At 38.8% G+C, this 19,392-nt stretch overlaps 1 protein-coding gene across 1 annotated transcript in view; it reads right to left on the reverse strand.

Annotated features, from left to right (window-relative positions):
* Positions 1-19,392, reverse strand: part of LOC144607200 (uncharacterized) — a 56,374-nt gene that overhangs the window by 34,359 nt on the left and 2,623 nt on the right. The window contains exons 2-10 of the mRNA XM_078423880.1: positions 18,312-18,413; positions 13,712-13,915; positions 12,914-13,008; positions 11,135-11,344; positions 10,670-10,783; positions 8,239-8,382; positions 6,278-6,370; positions 4,674-4,856; positions 594-749 (exon numbers count right to left, since the gene is read on the reverse strand). Of these exons, the coding sequence (XP_078280006.1) occupies positions 594-749; positions 4,674-4,856; positions 6,278-6,370; positions 8,239-8,382; positions 10,670-10,783; positions 11,135-11,344; positions 12,914-13,008; positions 13,712-13,915; positions 18,312-18,413 (1,301 nt within the window). The remainder of the gene's footprint in view (positions 1-593; positions 750-4,673; positions 4,857-6,277; positions 6,371-8,238; positions 8,383-10,669; positions 10,784-11,134; positions 11,345-12,913; positions 13,009-13,711; positions 13,916-18,311; positions 18,414-19,392) is intronic.

The following is a 19,392-nucleotide window of genomic DNA, read 5'->3' on the forward strand; positions in this document are numbered from 1 at the left end:
CAATCTAATGGCCTCAATCTTAATTTGTTAATTCCTGCAGCTCCTACACAATGTGATAATTTGAAATCCTTTGGATAAAGATGTAACAAAAATCAAAATCAAAGAGAATTGTGCAGCATTATATATATGTTTTACTTACTGCCTCATACAATAGCTGGGAAATTTGAGCTACCACCATTGATCTTCACATATATATGCTCTAAATTAAAACAAAGAGCTGGATGTTGTTGAAAACACCAATTTAGAAGTACAGTGACATTCATGTTTGTATACAGTTCAATACAAGTATCACTATACATAAGCACTTAGATACATCTTCGAAAGCATCTCATGCACGTGTACTGTATCTGAGATGCTTATCCAAGATGTATCCAAATCCACTAGTTGAGCCTTCTTATTCTCCACCAAAGCGGTGACAGTATTGACACACGATCGGAGATCAGCAGGTCTCTTTGTGGGAATCCTTCCTAATAAAGTCCTTAAGCTACCGTTGACGAAGGAGTGAAGCGATATTTCTTGACGCAAAACAAAAACATAGAGATCTTCACGAAGTTTCAGTTTAGTTAGTCGTTTATTGAAGTAGCAATACAAACAGTATAGTATATCTCCCGTAACGTCTGTGGTATAACGTCTGTCGTATAACCTCTGTCGTGTAACTCCTGCCTCTTATGTTCTTCCTCCATTTCCAGTTGTTTTCTCTTCAGTTCTTCCTCCAACTGTTCTTCTTGTGCCTCAATCTCTTCATTGAGCTGGTTAAATTGAATCAAGTTGAATCGTACTTCATTTACATTTTTATTTGATTTCATTAGCTCTTTCGTCATTTACATTAACTTGGCAGCTTGTTTATATCGAGTTAAACCTTTCTTTCTTCTCAGTTGTTCTTTTAATTTCAACTGTCTTTTCTTCTGTTTTTCTTCTTCAATCTCATGCTGGCTTTTCAGGATTGCAAACAGGTTGTAAGAGAACTTTGAAGATTCACAAAATTAAGAAAAACCATTTTCCCCTAGGGAATCCATTCTGATGTTGCCACCTTGTGGCCGAACATCAGACCCAAGTACAAGCATACTTGTGGGTATCCCTTTAAGACGTATCGACGCAAAGCTGTATCTTGAAAGGAATTCAAAAACAAAACAGATAACTAGCAACGCTCAAGGTCATTTCGTTGTTCTCAGCATTCCTCACAGAAGCAGTTTTCCAATACAGCTTCTGATAAACAGCTTTCCAATAAAGCTTAATGCAGAACTTACAATTCCTGTGTAAAGGCTTGCAAAGTTTCCAATCTCCGTAGTAGATCAACACAGGTAATAACCCTTATTAGTCTGTTTTCAGTACAGGCTTGCTGTTCTGCTAGTCGATTTCCAAGCTCCAGTCCCACTCTTAGAGCCAATTATAACTTTAAATGACTCTTTAAAGACAGGTTAATTAATCTTCACTCATCGAGGATAGCTCTTGATCTATACACTCCAGTTCAGGTAAGTTCTTACTATCTTCACTCACCGAGGATAGCTCTTGATCTATACACTCCAGCTGAGATAAGTTCTTACAATATAGCGGCAACTTTAGTCCTTCCCAATAAAGTCCTTAAGCTACCGTTGACAAAGGAGTGGAGCGATATTTCTTGATGCAAAACAACAAGAGAGATCTTCACGACGTTTCAGTTTAGTTCGTCGTTTATTGAAGTAGCAATATAAACAGATTAGTATATCTCCCGTCGTATAACTTCTGTGGTATAATGTCTGTCGTATAACTTCTGGTAAGAACTTAATATCTCACCGTCTTTCCTTCGTATCTTATTATTGACTTGCTAAAACCTTGCAGGCTCCTCTCGTGACTGAAGCATTACGTCAGTGCATTACACTCGTATTCTAACTCCTTCCCTGGCTCCTCCCAGTCCATAAATGTAAGCCTAGTACTCATCTCATGACAACCCCCAAGCGTCCAAAAATAATATAACAGGATACAAAGTATAATATGCTCAAATAGCTAAGAAATACAAATGGCTCCTACACACTACATAAGCACTTAGATACATCTTTGAAAGCATCTCAGGCACGTGTACTGTATCGGAGATGCTTATCCAAGATGTATCCAAATCCTAGTGTCTCGAGATACTTGTACTGAACACCAAAATGATTTTCACTGTATCTCAGTACAAATAACAAGTAAAGTATCATTGAAAGATCAAACTAAGGAAAATTGCAGCGAGATGCAGGGGTCATAATCAGCCAAATATTTCCTTTTGAATAATTTCAACTTTTTCTGTAATGTAAAAGGCTAGAAATGTGCAAAGTAGGAATCAGCAGAGATATTTAGTGCTATTTTTGTTTTTTATTATCTCCCTCTATCTCATCTCAGTCTGCTAGCCTTTCCCACATATCCATTGGGGTCCTTTCGATGGGTGTGGTATTAAATTGTGATGATTGCTGAGCTTTTATGAATTGCTAAATTCAGCTTCCTCTTCCTCTTCCTCTTCCTCTGTTATTTTCATTTTTCTCCCAACATTGTTGACTTTCAGATGGCCTCCAGCATCCTGAGAGACAACACACCATCTTTTCCAAAACATTCATCCAAAATGCTACATTTCCCATTTCCACTCTCTGCAAAAATCACAATGGATCTTCCTATTTGTGTGCATTCCACACTTTGTTTCCCCGAATCTATTAAAATATCAGTTTTGCTAAATGAATACCATCTGGATTCAAGCAACTTGAGCACAATATCAAAGTTGACTCCAATGTAATACTTAAGCAGTTGGGAGCATTGTTTGTGAGATCAAACATAAAACAAGTCCATATCTGCGTATTTGAGTCTTAAAAAACATATTTCTTTATATCATTGAGGTCTACATTGCAATGCTTCCTGTGCTACAATGATGACTGCACTAAAAGTGATTCAAGTTTCAATGAATAGTAATTTCAATAAAAGCAAAATGTTGACTTATTTTTCTTCATGTGCAAGCATTTTCCTATTAGAGATATTCCCCTTGACTTATCCATCACTCTCCCACCCTCCTGCAACTTAAAACTAACTTGTTTTCGCTCTTTTCCAGTTCTTACAAAGGGTCCCAGACTTGGAACATTGTTTCTCACTCCACAGATGCTACTTGGTCTGCTGAGTTTCCCTCATTTTGTCTCTTTATTCATGGATTTCTGTTACTTCATATTTTTGATACAGAAGAATATTGTTAGTTATAAACATTTTGGGAGGCAAGTGCTCCTTTTAGTAAAGGAAAGATGAACATTGTACCCTGGCAATTATGATAGTTTGAGAAAGATAGGCCACTATTTGTAGACATAAACTACAGATGCTAGAATCTTAAGCAAAAAAAAAACTACAACATTAATTCTGCTCCTCTCCTAAAAAATGCTGCCTGACTTGCTGAGAATTTTCACCATTGTTTTCATATCAGATTTCTAGAATCTTCAGTTTTCTTGCTTATTCCTTTTTGGTGATGAAAGGAAAACCCTGTGCTGTACTGAAGCCACTGCAGGGAGAACAGAATCCACAATAATTCTATTGCCCATTTTTGTACAGGTTTATTTAAAATGAACTGCCTCTCCGGAAATACATTCAGATTCTACAAAATCATTTAAAGACAAACTTCATTTTCAATATAAAAATGTACCAAAAATAATTAAAAGGCCTCAGCTGAATAAAGAGGGGTCCTCAGATTGCAATTATTTACACCAAGTCCTGACAATATTTTGACAGTAGAATGTGTCATCAGGCACTGATGTTAAATGCAGTTCAGATGTGATGATTTATCTATTCATCAGTTCTCAGTAAAAAGAAACATATTCCTGATTTTCTGAATCAATCCAATAAAAATGTCTTCTTGATTTTGGTTCCAGTATCCTTTTCGTACAACTATACTTTTTTATTAAAAGGTCATTTTCAAACACCACATAAGGTCATTGATAATATTGGTTAGTCACACCTTATTTAAAATAGGTCACTATTTCTTTAGAAGCTAGACAGCATTAATATTCCAATCTATTGGGTCAAGCACAGACTGTTTAGTTCAAGGTGATACATTCACCATGTCTGACAAGAGCACTGGAAAAACTAAAATAATGTTTTAAATGTTGCAGAAGATTCTCCCCACCCATTGTAGCAACAAAAACTATCTGCTGTGGGGATTCTTCTGGTCTGCAATTTTGATGGCTACAGGATGAAAACTTGGTTTTCCCAACCAAATGAAACCTTAGATGCTAGGATTGTTTTATTTTAAATGATGGATGGACAGTGTCAAAGGAGGAGGCTGAGGAATGCTTGGGGAAATAATAAGGAACACCCACCCAGCCAAATCGCAGCCACAGTTGCACATGTTTAGATCATGTATATCAGCAGGTTAAACTATAACCAATTGAAGGTTTCATTAAATATTATGGCATTAAAAGGTAGTTCTGATTCTCAAACAGAGGGCTCAGTTTTCTATTTGGAATCTCCCAGAGCACCAACAACACAATGATATTGTGTTGAAGTTTTTCTAAGACGAGATAATTCTGTACTATAATGGCTGATAGATTCAAGATTGTAACAAAGAAGCTTTTAAACTGTAGGAGAGATTACAGTTTGAAATTTTGTACAAGAATGCACTGTTGAAAAGGTTAAATTGCAGGGAGAAAAAAAATCAGTGATGACTCGGGAAGGCTGGAAGTATGTAGATCTCACAATTCATCTTTTTTCAGAGTTTTATCTTCTGATTCATTCTCTTCTTCCTTCTCCTCCTCCTCATCTTTGATTTCTTTATCTTCCTCGTCCTCCTCTTCCTCACCATCATTATTTTTCTCCTCCTCAGCATGGTGTTTCCTTTCTTCTTCATCCTGGCTTTTCTTCATTTTCTCCTCAGAGTCCTAAATGAAATGATCAAGAAGCTTGAATGACACTGTACTCAAAGGCAGATCTAAATTCAGTTTACACTTGAACAAAACACACATTTTTGTCATGAACAGATAAATTTACCTAATTAAAGTGAGTATCTCAGTTCATTGAGTAAAACCTGCAAAGACCTCTGGAAAGTTAGCAGAATATGAAACTATTTTCATTTAAACAAGATACTATACAGGTTTGACAGTAATTCATTTGTGATATTGTGAAACCTCTCACTCATCAGATACGACTCTAATTAATCCAGACCATTTGCCACAAAACAAGTGAAGATCCAGCTGGATCAGGCAGTGGTGGTGCTGTCCATTTTAATAAATGACATTTTATTCCCTGACAAAATTAGATTCTGTGCCCTGACTACTTCCAGTGTTTGTTCCAAGTATTGTTCAAATGAAAGATAACTGATTCAGCAGCTGACAGAAGCCAGGTGGTAATCAGCAGGATATTTCCTCTTTTAACCTGGTATCACTCCATCTAGACTGTGGTTAGTGACAAAGACTCCCAGGAACACTTTTATATAATTGCAACAATGAAATTAACTCTGTTCTGGTGCTGGGTTTGTCAGTCATTCAGACCAGGTGATTAAGATGCAAATGTTGTAATATTGTTCCAAAAAAATAGAACTGCCAGGGTAAGATATGACTTATATAACAAAATAAATAATCTTGTAACATCGATAAGACTGGTCAGGGATTTCTACAGTTAACAGACATTTATTTTGCTCCATTTTTTAAAAAGAGTCCATCACTTAAATAAATATCCACAATTTGATTACTCTAGTTAAGATTGACATCAGTTGGCTCTTAAGAAATCTGACTGAAGTCTAATCAATTTTTCCAAATTTCAAGTTAGTACACTTGCAAAGTCTCAGGGCACCATTTACACACTCTTCTCCCACTCCCATGAGCAGAAGATACCAAAGCTTGAAAGCATATACCACCAGATTCAGGAACATCTTTCATGCTATTGACTGAACGATTCTCCCTAGAGCTAAGGAAATAGTGCCGATCTCCCACATGCCTCATTTAGGATTTTACTTTTAATTTGTACATTCTCTGTAAATGTAGCACTTAAACACAGTAACACTATATTCTGTATCCTGGTATATTCTCTTTGCACTACCTGTTGTACTTGTGTATGGCTTGATTGTACGTCTTATATAATAACATTATTTTCTGTGTCATCTCAGTATGTGACAATAATAAAGCAATACCAATGGAGTTCACAGTTGTATGGGGCTGGGGTATAAAGCAATACCAATGGAGTTGTATGGGCCCAGGGTATAAATTTTATGACAAAATGTGCTACAGAATCAACGTGTCAATAAAATTAATTAAGTGATTGTGTGAACTTTACCCATTCCAACTTCAACTCATAGATATCTCACCTTGGTCTTTTGCCAGATCTCATTGCCAAACTCTTCTGCATACTTTTCATCATCAGTAATCAGAAAGTTGTCGAAAATTGTTCCTGATTTTACCTATATTAAAAAAGCGAATGGAGTAAAATCATTGGCTGCAGTTGTGAGCATGCACTTGCTGTATGCCAATCTTCATGCACTTCAATTTCATTTTGTATTGCAAATTTCAAAGTTGGTACGTGGCCAGTTGTCAAGGAGGCACATCATAAGCCAGACAATCCAAAATTGAGCATTATCATAATATAAAGTGACAATTATAAAAAGGTACTGGGAATAGAAAGAAAATTCAACTTTTAATATTCCAGCCTATTAGATCTACTGCAGATGTCAACATCTGAAAAATGCTACCTCAATGTAGACCCTCAATACTTCTACATTATATGGAGTGCATCCATAACCATCCAACTGTACTGAGACATGACAGTGCTCTCCTCAATGCACTTGGAGGCTTTCTTCTTTGAAAATAAAATGTCAGCTCTGGAATAACAGAACCAAACTTCAGCTGAAAACTTCAGGGCAGCACAGTGGTGCAGTTGGTCGAGCCGTTGCCACACAGCGCCAGAGACTCGGATTTGAACCCGAGCACGGGTGCTGTCTCTGTGGAGACTGCACATTCTCCCTGTGACCGCATAGGTTTCATCCAGCTACTCCGGTTTCTGTCCACATTCCAAAGACATGCGGGTTTGTAGGTTAATTGGCTCTATAAAATTGCTCTCAATGTGTAGGCAGTGGGATAAAATAGAACTAGTGTTGACAAGTGATCGAAAGTCGGCGTGGACTCAGAGGGCTGAAGGCCTGTTTGTCTGGTGTATCTCGAGAAACTATAACTAGACTCAATACACAAGTCAGATTTGTTTTCCACATCATATGTCGATTGTTCTTTTAACTTTGAAATAAAGTTATTAACCTTTGAATAGTTATGAGCAACCGAACAATTACGATCAAGTCTCTCAGAGGACCCTTAGATTTTATTCAGTGGAATTAGGAATAGGAATACTTTGTTGTCACATGTGACTAGGCAGTGAAATTCTTTGCTTGCAGACACAATGTATACAAATAGCAGCTCCCCCCCAGCAGTTCCCCCATGCTGGGTCCCCTCTATTATCCATTGTTCTCCCCCCACCTCCCTCACGGCGGTCCCCCCCACACCCGATCCTCCATTGTTCTTCCCCTCCCCCTCACGGCAGTCCCCCCCACACCACGTCCTCCATTCTTCTCCCCCTCCCCCCTCAGGGCGGACCCGTGACCTGAGCCCTGATTTCAGAGGCTTTCCATACAAGAGTAGTGAACTTAACACACTAATCAAACTTAACAGAAGAAACAGAGAAGGAGAAAGGGGAACTATGAAATTGCCAGAGTGGTGTGATGTGCTAGGGACAAAAGAAGGGATATGTGAGGGGGAAAAAAACGCATTAAACACTGAAGGACCAGACAACAAAAAAATTACAATAGATGTTTAATATTGCACAATCCACAATACCCATATTTAGGCAAGGCCTTAGTGTGCTTTTATTCAATGAAAGAGCAGGTTGAAGGAGCAATATAGCTTAACCTGCTACCCAATTCCCAATACCCAATATAGCTCAACCTGCTACCCAATTCTCAACCTGCACTTTTTGTAGCATAAGACAGAATTTGAACTAATCATTTTTTACATCATGATTAACCAGAGCATTCATTGATTCACCAATACTGAACCTGATGACTTTTATTTACCCTATCAAATAGCAACAGATTCCCGAGTGGTGCATTAAATAAAAAATGTGCTCCAAATGCTCAAATGTATTCAAAGTAAATTAATCTCTCCCCTTCATAGTAATGGAGACAGACAGCTATTGAGATTAGGTTATCAGCGCTTCACGTTCAAACTAGATTAGGTGAAGAAAGCCAATTGCTACAATGAATTAGGAACACCAGCAATTACTGACCTGCCACAAGTCCAAGCCAATCGCACCAATGTTTTGAAATTTATATATGTTGTCATCAGGAGCATATTCGGGGTTGTCGATCTCTGAATGAACCCAGGCTCCTTTGAAGTCGGGGTTTTTTAATTGTTTTGGTTTCCATTCACCCTAGGCCAATAACAAATCATTGAAATTATTACTACAACCAACCAATCTGACATTCTTTAATGCAATATGCAAGTTTGGAAGTGTTTAAAGTAGAACATTAATACACGTTATGACAAGCAATAGCTGGCTTTTCAGTGCATTCAGTTTTTAAACAGTTTTGGTTGGCTGCTATTCTGCTCCACGTAGCTGTAAAAAACAACCATGTTTAATAAGTGAAAATAGTGAATCCTTCTTATTTCTAGATTCAACTGAAGGAACTTCATTTACAATCGTGGGAAAAGTGTGAATGATGGAATACCTTTAGCAGGAAACAAGGGAATACCAGGATTTGTAATTATAAGCCACTACAAACTAGCATTCTGCAAGTTTAAATTCACACTATGGTGGAAATCTTTATTTCATTCATAACTTACTAAAATGAGCTGCATACAGTTAAATGTGCAGTTAAAGGGAAGTTTGGGGTGAGATTTATTCATTGTGTGACTACTTGAATTTAAATGGCAAGACATCTGTCACTTACTATGACTATGGAGTAACAATAAAATCCTTTTGGTAAAAGGAAAAGGAAAAAAAAGTATAACCTGCACCACTCCATTACATGGTTTGGAGATGAGTTGGCGTCTTTGATTTCTGGTCAAAGTCGAGGGTGTCTACACAATTCTCATCTCCAAATTTATAAAATGTATATAAAGATACTAATGAATGGACATAAGACTAACAAGTATTATGTCAGATTTGAGCTTATAATACATTAGGAAAGACAAAATGGACTAGATTTTTTCTTCTAGAAAAGTAAAGGAATAACCTGGACGCACAAGAGACTGCAGTTGCTGGAATCTTGAGCAAAAGAAAAACAAATTACTGAGAAAGGATCCCAACCTGAAATGTCATCTGTCTATTCCTACCTGACCTGGTGAGTTCTTCCAGCAGTTTGTTTTAGATGAGCTGGTTTGTTTTGGGTGGTTTTCTCACTTGGCTATCTCACTTCATCACTAGGTCAGCGATTGTTTTTTAAACTTTCCCTTATAATTTTAGGGTCTAAAACTGTGAATGGTTTGAAAGGATAGATCCATAGATGGTTGTCCACAATGAAAAGCCGGAAATATAGTCATCAATAAATGCAATAAGATATTCCGGAAAAATTTCTTAAATGTGTTTTCTGAAAAAAAACAATGCAGCTCTTAGACAAGCAAATTTTAAACTGTATCTACCCAGTCCAATTCAGTTGTTATACCAGCATTTGTATAGTTGTTCAGTTGTTATACCAGATTTGTACCAGCATCTGCAGTTATTTTCTTATACATTCAGTTGTTATACTCTCTTGCTACATTCTCATTTTAAAAGTATTTATCCAATCACTTGTTGGATAAGATCAAATCTGATGCCTCATCAGGCAGTGCATTTCAAACACTAATCACTTGTTTCATCAAATATCTTTTCCTCGTGCCATCCATTCACTTGCCAGAGACTTTAAATTTGTGCCCTCTGGTTACTGAGCCTAACAACTTTCTTTTCATTTATGCTTTCTAAACCCTTCACCTTTGATCAGTTTTTTAAATCTCGTCCCGGTAAAATAGTCTGTCTATCCACATAACTAACTAATTTTCCTTGGAACCATCCTAGGTACGCAGGGTAAGTCAGCCAGATATGTCAAATGAATATTAAGGAAAACAAAATATCCTGGATTTTGTATTTGATGTTAGTATGTTAGATGTTAGTATGTGTGACATGTTATTGCATGGAATTGCTTAGGGAAGCTATAAATGGATTTCAGGAAAAGCTAAGTACTTAAGGAAAACATAATAAAATAATATGTTGATACAGTTAAAGGATGCAAAATAAATTTGTCTGGAATACAGATAGCATAGTAACACATCTGGGCTGAATTGTCTTCATATGCGCAAGTAGATTTTACATAATGATAAAACTCATCAAAAGTAGACACAAAATGCTGGAGTAACTCAGCGGGTCAGGCAGCATCTCTGGAGAGAAGGAATGGGTGATGTTTTGGGTCGAGACCCTTCAGACTGATCTCAGGGGAGGGGGCGGGACAAAGATAGGATGAGTTCAGAGACAAGAAGACTATCTCCGACTACATCTTTGTCCCGCCCCCTCCCCTGACATCAGTCTGAAGAAGAATCTCGACCCGAAACGTCACCCATTCCTTCTCTCCAGAGATGCTGCCTGACCCGCTAAGTTACTCCAGCATTTTGTGTCTACCTTCGATTTAAACCAGCATCTGCAGTTTTTTTTTTCCTACACTCATCAAAAGGTTTAGCTGCCATACCTTGTATTCTTGGTTGGGGATCATTGGAGGCTCCCACTCACCATCCATTTCGTCATCCCAGTCTTCTGGCTTTTGAGCCTCCGGATCAGGTATATTCTCTGGCTTATCCCAATCCTGCATTTATTAAGAGAGGCGCTTTCATTAGATAACACCCTCTGAAGGCATTCCTTTTTAATACCTTCTCTTGCAACTCTAGAAATCTTGTTTTTTCACTTCATTACTAGGTATGGGATTTTTTAAACTTCCTCTTATAATTTTTCAGTTAAATCCCCGAAGAGAAAGTTAAGGAGTCCAACATATCCAAGTAAAGCTGTTTTACCACAACCAGCTATGTCATACTTAAATTCTGCCAGAAAACAAGCACACCAATGCCCTCAGATCTTCTACCTCCACGTTCAATGGAAGATCTTAGCAAGCTGTCCATTTGTCACCTGCAGGACAGCAACAATAGTTATTGGATCTTACCTCTGGCTTTTCATCATTTTCATCATCTATTGTCTCTCTGTCATCCCAGTCTTCTGGTTTCTTTGCTTCAGGATCCTTGATCTTCTTTGCTGGCAGGAAATCCCAGTCTTCCTCTAAAGTCCCGGACCCCACCTTTTCATTGTCAATTTTAACTTCATATGTCTGATCAGGTTTGAGGATTAATGTATAGAGGTGGGTGAACTCATCGTCCTGCCAAGAACAATAAATAGTGTTCATGTGGTGACTCAAGCAAATCTTTCCAAAACCCAGTTCTGGATCAATGGTATTTTAGTGCCAGAATGCCAATTTGCGCCTGCATTCCTCTTTTATAGAAGGATCTGTCAAGTCACAGCCAGATCTGTCTAGTTAAGAACTAGGTAGAATACTGTAAAAAATATGGGCAAAATTGTCACTGACAGATGGTAGCAGATAAGAAAATATATATATATTTTAACTTTGTCCCGCCCCTCTCCCGACATCAGTCTGAAGAAGGGTCTCGACCCGAAACGTCACCCATTCCTCCTCTCCTGAGCTGTGCCTGACCCGCTGAGTTACTCCAGCATTTTGTGTCTACCTTTGATTTAAACCAACATCTGCAGTTTTTTTTCCTAAGAAAATATTATGTTCTCTAATGAACACAGTTTGTGATATAGCACCCATGTTTCATTTGTCCTTCAACTGCCCTTTGTCTGTTCAATCTAAATTGGAAATGAAACTGGGATTCATCCCCATTCCATGTAACTTCCTTTAAATATTTCTCACTTATGGGTTTTCTGGATCACGTAAGGTTCCTTAACCAGATACCAGGTACACAGGCCAATTCCCATACTTCATTAAAATTGCTGTGAAGCTGACCACTACCTAATGAAAATGTAAAGAGAATTCCAACGCCCCAAACCCCAGAATTAAAGTTTTACATGTCTGCTACTGACCCCCACCCTTCTACTAACAAATACCGAACACAGACTAGAATTGTTTGACACATCTTTAAAAGTCTGCGATTAACTAATTCTGGCGCTTTGTTAAAACCTGCATTATCCTTTCAGTAATCATTTTAAGTTAAATTTCTAAAATATAAAAATTGTGACATAAAACTTTCTCTAACACGTAATGGTATCAGGGGCAGCACGGTGATGCAGCAAGTAGAGCCACTGCCAGGCACAGCGTTCCAGGTTCAATCTTGACCTCTAATGTTGTCTGTGTGAAGTTTGTACATTCTCCCTATGACCACGTAGGCTTCTCTTGCGTGCTCCTGTTCCCACCCACATCCGAATGCCATGCAGGCTACTAGATTAATTGACCACTCCAAGTGTGTAGGTGAATGGTCGAAAATCGAGGGAGCTGGCAAGAATGTGGGCAGAATAGAAAATTGAATTAATGAAGGATTAGTGAAATTGGCATTGATGTTTGGCATAGACTAGGTGGGTTGAAGGGCTAATTTCCGAGCTGCATCTCTGATTATATAAACTTGTAAATATTCCATATGATCACTAGCTTCTTGTACATTTCACCACTTTAATTTCCAGACATATCTTCAAGATCCAAAGTACCATCTCAGAATTACATCCTCGTTCAAGATCTTCCATAAAATTTGCTTCCTAGATCAAGCATCAGGTTAACTCTTGTAATCCTTTTACAGTCAGTTTCTCTCAAATGACCGAAATACTTTGCTCTGGTAAAATGATATAACATAAAACATTTAAAACGAAGGTATTTATTCACAAAATGCTGGAGTAACTCAGCAGGTCAGGCAGCATCTCAGGAGAGATAATTACTCACCTTGCATGTAACCTCTTTCTTGATGAGATGATTTTTGCCCTTGTAGTTCAAAATTACATGTACTTGCTTTGTAATATATCCGCAGATATCAGGACCTAGGGCACCACGTAAATAGACAATTTCAATTTCACTATTGCTTAAAAAAGATTTGAACATGCTTCATTTACATTTATTAGAACATCTGTGGTTTATGAAACCTTACTGTCTATAAATATGCTCATGCACTCGTAATTACTAAAGTAATTTATTAGATTCGAAGTGCTTTTGAAATGTTCAGGTAGCCCAAAGAATGCAGTGCCTTCATTGCACTGTATGGTGGGCACAAGGAGTGCTGTACCCATTGTCCATTATAAAGCACTGCACAGTGGGTCTACAGTTCCCCAACAGAAAGTACAGGTAAAATGTGCTTGTACGTGTTTCCTGGATGCAATGCAAGTGATTGTGTATCTCCTGGATTTTGTGGGGATAGATCAATCAAAGACAGATGATTGGGACTTTATGGGAGAGCTTTCTGGCCAGTCACCTAACTCGCCTGATTTATAGACAGCTCTTCATTTTAATCGATTTGATTATGATAAAATCAGTTTATAGTTAACTTTGTCACAAAAACAAAACACTACAAATGCTGATGACATGGGTTAGGAACTGTTCAATGAGAGAAACCAAAGATCATCACTCTGCAATCCCTCCCCCCCCCCCTCTCTCTCTCTCTCTCTCTCCAGATCCTGCCTATCCAACATTTTCTGTTTTCATCTCCACGCAATGTTTCATCTTTGCCAATAGGCTCAATGAACTCACCAAACATGACATAGTATTCAGTTTCTCCATGAATGCCTTCCTGATCCACATCTGCTGGAAAAAGCTTAATGTAACCTCCACCACAGTCAATCTTCTGCTCGTGTTTCACCGTGAACTGTATAATAAGGGTTTTCCCCTCATTGCTGAATGGTTCAAATTTTGCAGACCTAGCATAAAATTTAGCATCTTGACTGGTCTGAATACCTGCAAGGAATTGAAACAAAATGACTTTAAGTTCATAGCCAATTCTAAAACATCAAGAATACAATTTAGGAATAAAATGACACAAACGCACCTTTGAAAAATGACAGAAATGATCATGTGGAATAATATCAGTGCACACTACAACCTAATGACAGTTTGTGATCAATCACACAAAAGCTGGTGAAAGATCAAACGAGATTGAGAATTTTGTGAAAAGGTGGCCTCTGTGAATTTCCTCCTGATATTTTACAAGTTAAGGAGGGTTACAGGCATATTTATGTGTAGCAGTTGGGTAGATAGTCTGGCCCTATGAACAAGGAATCAACCAACCTCGGTGTCATTGGCTTTTAAACAATGTCAATTTAATCTCAAAATTTATCAAGAGAATGCAGGCATGTAAGCAACACATGAACAGAACTACATCAGGTGAAGGCCAAGTACATATCCCACCCACCAATAGCATGAGGTTTGTTGCAGAGATTGAGGTGAAGGTGGGGGGGGGGTGGAATGAGGTGGGTTCCTCGGAAGAATGGGAACAGAAGTTCTAGAGCGGAAAAGAAATTAAGGGCAGGGCCAATTGTGAACGATGTGAGAGGGGAGGTAAATACAGAAGTTAAAGTGTTGTACTTAAATGCGCGTAGTATAAAAAATAAAGTGGATGAGCTTGAGGCTCAGTTAGTCATGGGCAAGTATGATGTTGTAGGGATCACTGAGACATGGCTACAAGAGGACCAGGGCTGGGAACTGAATATTCAGGGGTACACAACGTATAGAAAAGACAGACAGGTGGGCAGAGGGGGTGGGGTTGCTCTGATGGTAAGGAATGATATTCATTCCCTTGCAAGGGGTGACATAGAATCAGGAGATGTTGAATCAGTATGGATAGAAATGAGAAATTGTAAGGGTAAAAAGACCCTAATGGGAGTTATCTATAGGCCCCCAAACAGTAGCCTCGACTTAGGGTGCAAGTTAAATCAGGAGATAAAATTGGCGTGTCAAAAATGTAATGCTACGGTGGTTATGGGAGATTTCAACATGCAGGTAGACTGGGAAAATCAGGTTGGAAATGGACCCCAGGAAAGAGAGTTTGTAGAGTGCCTTCGAGATGGATTCTTAGAACAGCTTGTACTGGAGCCTACCAGGGAGAAGGCAATTCTGGATTTAGTGTTGTGTAATGATCCTGATCTGATAAGGGGACTAGAGGTAAAAGAGCCATTAGGAGGCAGTGATCACAACATGATAAGTTTTACTCTGCAAATGGAAAGGCAGAAGGGAAAATCGGAAGTGTCGGTATTACAGTATAGCAAAGGGGATTACAGAGGCATGAGGCGGGAGCTGGCCAAAATTGATTGGAAGGAGGCCCTAGCAGGGAAGACGGTAGAACAGCAATGGCAGGTATTCCTGGGAATAATGCAGAGTTTGCAGGATCAATTTATTCCAAAGAGGTGGAAAGACTCTAAGGGGAGTAAGAGACACCTGTGGCTGACAAGGGAAGTCAGGGACAGCATAAAAATTAAGGAGAGGAAGTATAACATAGCAAAGAAGAGTGGGAAGACAGAGGATTGGGACTCTTTTAAAGAGCAACAAAAGTTAACTAAAAAGGCAATACGAGGAGAAAAGATGAGGTACGAGGGTAAACTAGCCAATAATATAAAGGAGGATAGCAAAAGTTTTTTTAGGTACGTGAAGAGGAAAAAAATAGTCAAGGCAAATGTGGGTCCCTTGAAGACAGAAGCAGGGGAATTTATTATGGGGAACAAAGAAATGGCAGACGAGTTAAACCATTACTTTGGATCTGTCTTCACTGAGGAAGATACACACAATCTCCCAAATGTTCTAGGGGCTGGAGAACCTAGGGTGATGGAGGAACTGAAGGAAATCCACATTAGGCAGGAAATGGTTTTGGGTAGACTGATGGGACTGAAGGCTGATAAATCCCCAGGGCCTGATGGTCTGCATCCCAGAGTACTTAAGGAGGTGGCTCTAGAAATAGTGGAAGCATTGGAGATCATTTTTCAATGTTCTATAGATTCAGGATCAGTTCCTGTGGATTGGAGGATAGCAAATGTTATCCCACTTTTTAAGAAAGGAGGGAGAGAGAAAACGGGTAATTATAGACCAGTTAGTCTGACATCAGTGGTGGGGAAAATGCTGGAGTCAATTATAAAAGACGAAATTGCTGAGCATTTGGATAGCAGTAACGGGATCGTTCCGAGTCAGCATGGATTTACGAAGGGGAAATCATGCTTGACAAATCTACTGGAATTTTTTGAGGATGTAACTAGGAAAATTGACAAGGGAGAGTCAGTGGATGTGGTGTACCTCGACTTTCAGAAAGCCTTCGACAAGGTCCCACATAGGAGATTAGTGGGCAAAATTAGGGCACATGGTATTGGGGGTAGGGTACTGACATGGATAGAAAATTGGTTAACAGACAGAAAGCAAAGAGTGGGGATAAATGGGTCCCTTTCGGAATGGCAGGCAGTGACCAGTGGGGTACCACAAGGTTCGGTGCTGGGACCCCAGCTATTTACGATATACATTAATGACTTAGACGAAGGGATTAAAAGTACCATTAGCAAATTTGCAGATGATACTAAGTTGGGGGGTAGTGTGAATTGTGAGGAAGATGCAATAAGGCTGCAGGGTGACCTGGACAGGTTGTGTGAGTGGGCGGATACATGGCAGATGCAGTTTAATGTAGATAAGTGTGAGGTTATTCACTTTGGAAGTAAGAATAGAAAGGCAGATTATTATCTGAATGGTGTCAAGTTAGGAGGAGGGGGAGTTCAACGAGATCTGGGTGTCCTAGTGCATCAGTCAATGAAAGGAAGCATGCAGGTTCAGCAGGCAGTGAAGAAAGCCAATGGAATGTTGGCCTTCGTAACAAGAGGAGTTGAGTATAGGAGCAAAGAGGTCCTTCTACAGTTGTACCGGGCCCTGGTGAGACCGCACCTGGAGTACTGTGTGCAGTTTTGGTCTCCAAATTTGAGGAAGGATATTCTTGCTATGGAGGGCGTGCAGCGTAGGTTCACTAGATTAATTCCCGGAATGGCGGGACTGTCGTATGTTGAAAGGCTGGAGCGATTGGGCTTGTATACACTGGAATTTAGAAGGATGAGGGGGGATCTTATTGAAACATATAAGATAATTAGGGGATTGGACACATTAGAGGCAGATAACATGTTCCCAATGTTGGGGGAGTCCAGAACAAGGGGCCACAGTTTGAGAATAAGGGGTAGGCCATTTAGAACGGAGATGAGGAAGAACTTTTTCAGTCAGAGGGTGGTGAAGGTGTGGAATTCTCTGCCTCAGAAGGCAGTGGAGGCCAGTTCGTTGGATGCTTTCAAGAGAGAGCTGGATAGAGCTCTTAAGGATAGCGGAGTGAGGGGGTATGGGGAGAAGGCAGGAACGGGGTACTGATTGATAGTGATCAGCCATGATCGCATTGAATGGCGGTGCTGGCTCGAAGGGCTGAATGGCCTACTCCTGCACCTATTGTCTATTGTCTATTGTCTATTGCACAAATAAAGACCTCATGATATTGGAGGTACTACATGACATGGGTGGAAAATTGCCTTAGAAAACAATCCAAATAATTTTTCAGATTGGAAAACTGCAACTTTTGGGTGCCACAAAAAATAGTCTGGCATTTTGAACTCTTGACCTTATAATATTAATAGATAAGATGCAACAACCGAGTGCATTGGAGTCCCATTTAATAATAACACACAGATAGGAAAGCAAATGAGGAGAATGCAGTGTACACAAAGGGATATGGATTGGCTCTGTGTTTGAGCAATAATTTGAAGGATGGTGTATCGTAGATAAAACTGGACGTTATCCACTTGGTAGATAGGTAGAAAATTGTTTAAATAGGGAGAAACTACAGAACGCTGTGATAACGAGGGATCTGAGTGTCTTGATACATTAAACCTTTTAACATGTATGTACAACAAATAGAAAGGCAAGTGGAATGCTGGCCTTCATTACAAAGAAAAGCATTTTAAAAGTAGGAGAGTCTTGTTACAACTATAGAAAATTCCTGAAATTGATACTATGTTAGTGGCGTTGGCTTAAAAGGCAAGATTGAACCTATATTCATTGCAATTTAAAAGAATGAGGAGTGAAGCGTAAGCTGCTGAAGGGGCTTATAAAGGTGGCTGCCAAGAGGATGTTTCCCGCCAGAGGAAATCTAGAAATCCAGGACATAGAATAGTCAAGGCCAAAGCAGGCAGACTTTCATTCTGCAAGGAGAGAAGAGTTCTGGAGAGAAGGAAACAAAGGGGAACTTAAACCATGAACAGTTCAACAGGTTTTACGGAATGATAATGCCGGCAAGAGGGGCTTCATATGGCCAATTCCTTTTCCATCATATGGTTTTGCGATAACTCACCTTTATTTTCTTCTGAATCCCCAAAAAATTTTCCAGCTGTTAATTTGAATTTACCATAGTCTGATTTATGTTTGGATTCAATCCATCGGCTCTCCCAGGCATCTGAAATTAGATATAACAAGGGGTGAATCATCAATAATCTAGTTAATTCACCAGGTGTTGATTCAGCACGCCATCTAAAATATCAGGACACCCCAAAATGGTTTAGAGAACTGTCAATGTTGGAATGCAAAAATGTGGCAGTGTTTTTCATTCAGCATAGTCCAATAAATAACAATGAGATAATGACGAAAAAGTCACCTTATACTTCAAATTGAGGACTATCTATTATTCAGGTTACTGGGGAGAAACTGTTCTTCAAATAGATTTATGGGACATTTTATTTCTGCAAGTACTGAAAATGGCATAGGCAGTAATCGCAGGAAAGGGTTTCCTACTTAGAAGATTAATTTTTAACCTTTAGCCACAAGCTCTGGAATTTTCTGCCTCTTTCTACTTCTTAAAATCTCTCTTTAACCAAACCTCTCTCCTTACACCCATTTCCATAGTGTAAAAATAAGCCCTTTTCCATACAATAAAAATCATAGTAAGCAATTTTGAAATGTTTCATTTCAGTCCAAGCACAAGTACACATTATATTACATTTCTACTTTGTAAAATAATTATCTCTATAATCAGAAACTAATTAAATAACACCACATTATTTAAAGGAGAAAAATCTTCCCTAACAAGCTTCCTTAGAAAATGAAAGGCCAAGTATTGGAAGATTATAGATTTTGGAAAGCACTTTTCTACAATGTGTCACTTTCAGCTTGGTTGCAATTCTGCTATTAAATTGTAACTAGAAATTTTGCAATGGTTTCTCAACCTACTCCAGAGGTGTTTCTTCTGGCACCCTCATAAGATCTATACCCAACCTATTCCTCAACTATTCAAACTAAAACTAAATTTAAAACTATTCATCCCTTGTAGAAATCATTCAAGAAAATCAGATTCACATATATTTTTGATACTCAAATCTATTTCATCATTCTCTAATAGATACCCATACTGTCCCTAAATAAAATACCAGTACTACTAC

Source organism: Rhinoraja longicauda, chromosome 28, assembly GCF_053455715.1.
Source record: "Rhinoraja longicauda isolate Sanriku21f chromosome 28, sRhiLon1.1, whole genome shotgun sequence".
NCBI classification, from domain to species: Eukaryota; Metazoa; Chordata; class Chondrichthyes; order Rajiformes; family Arhynchobatidae; genus Rhinoraja; species Rhinoraja longicauda.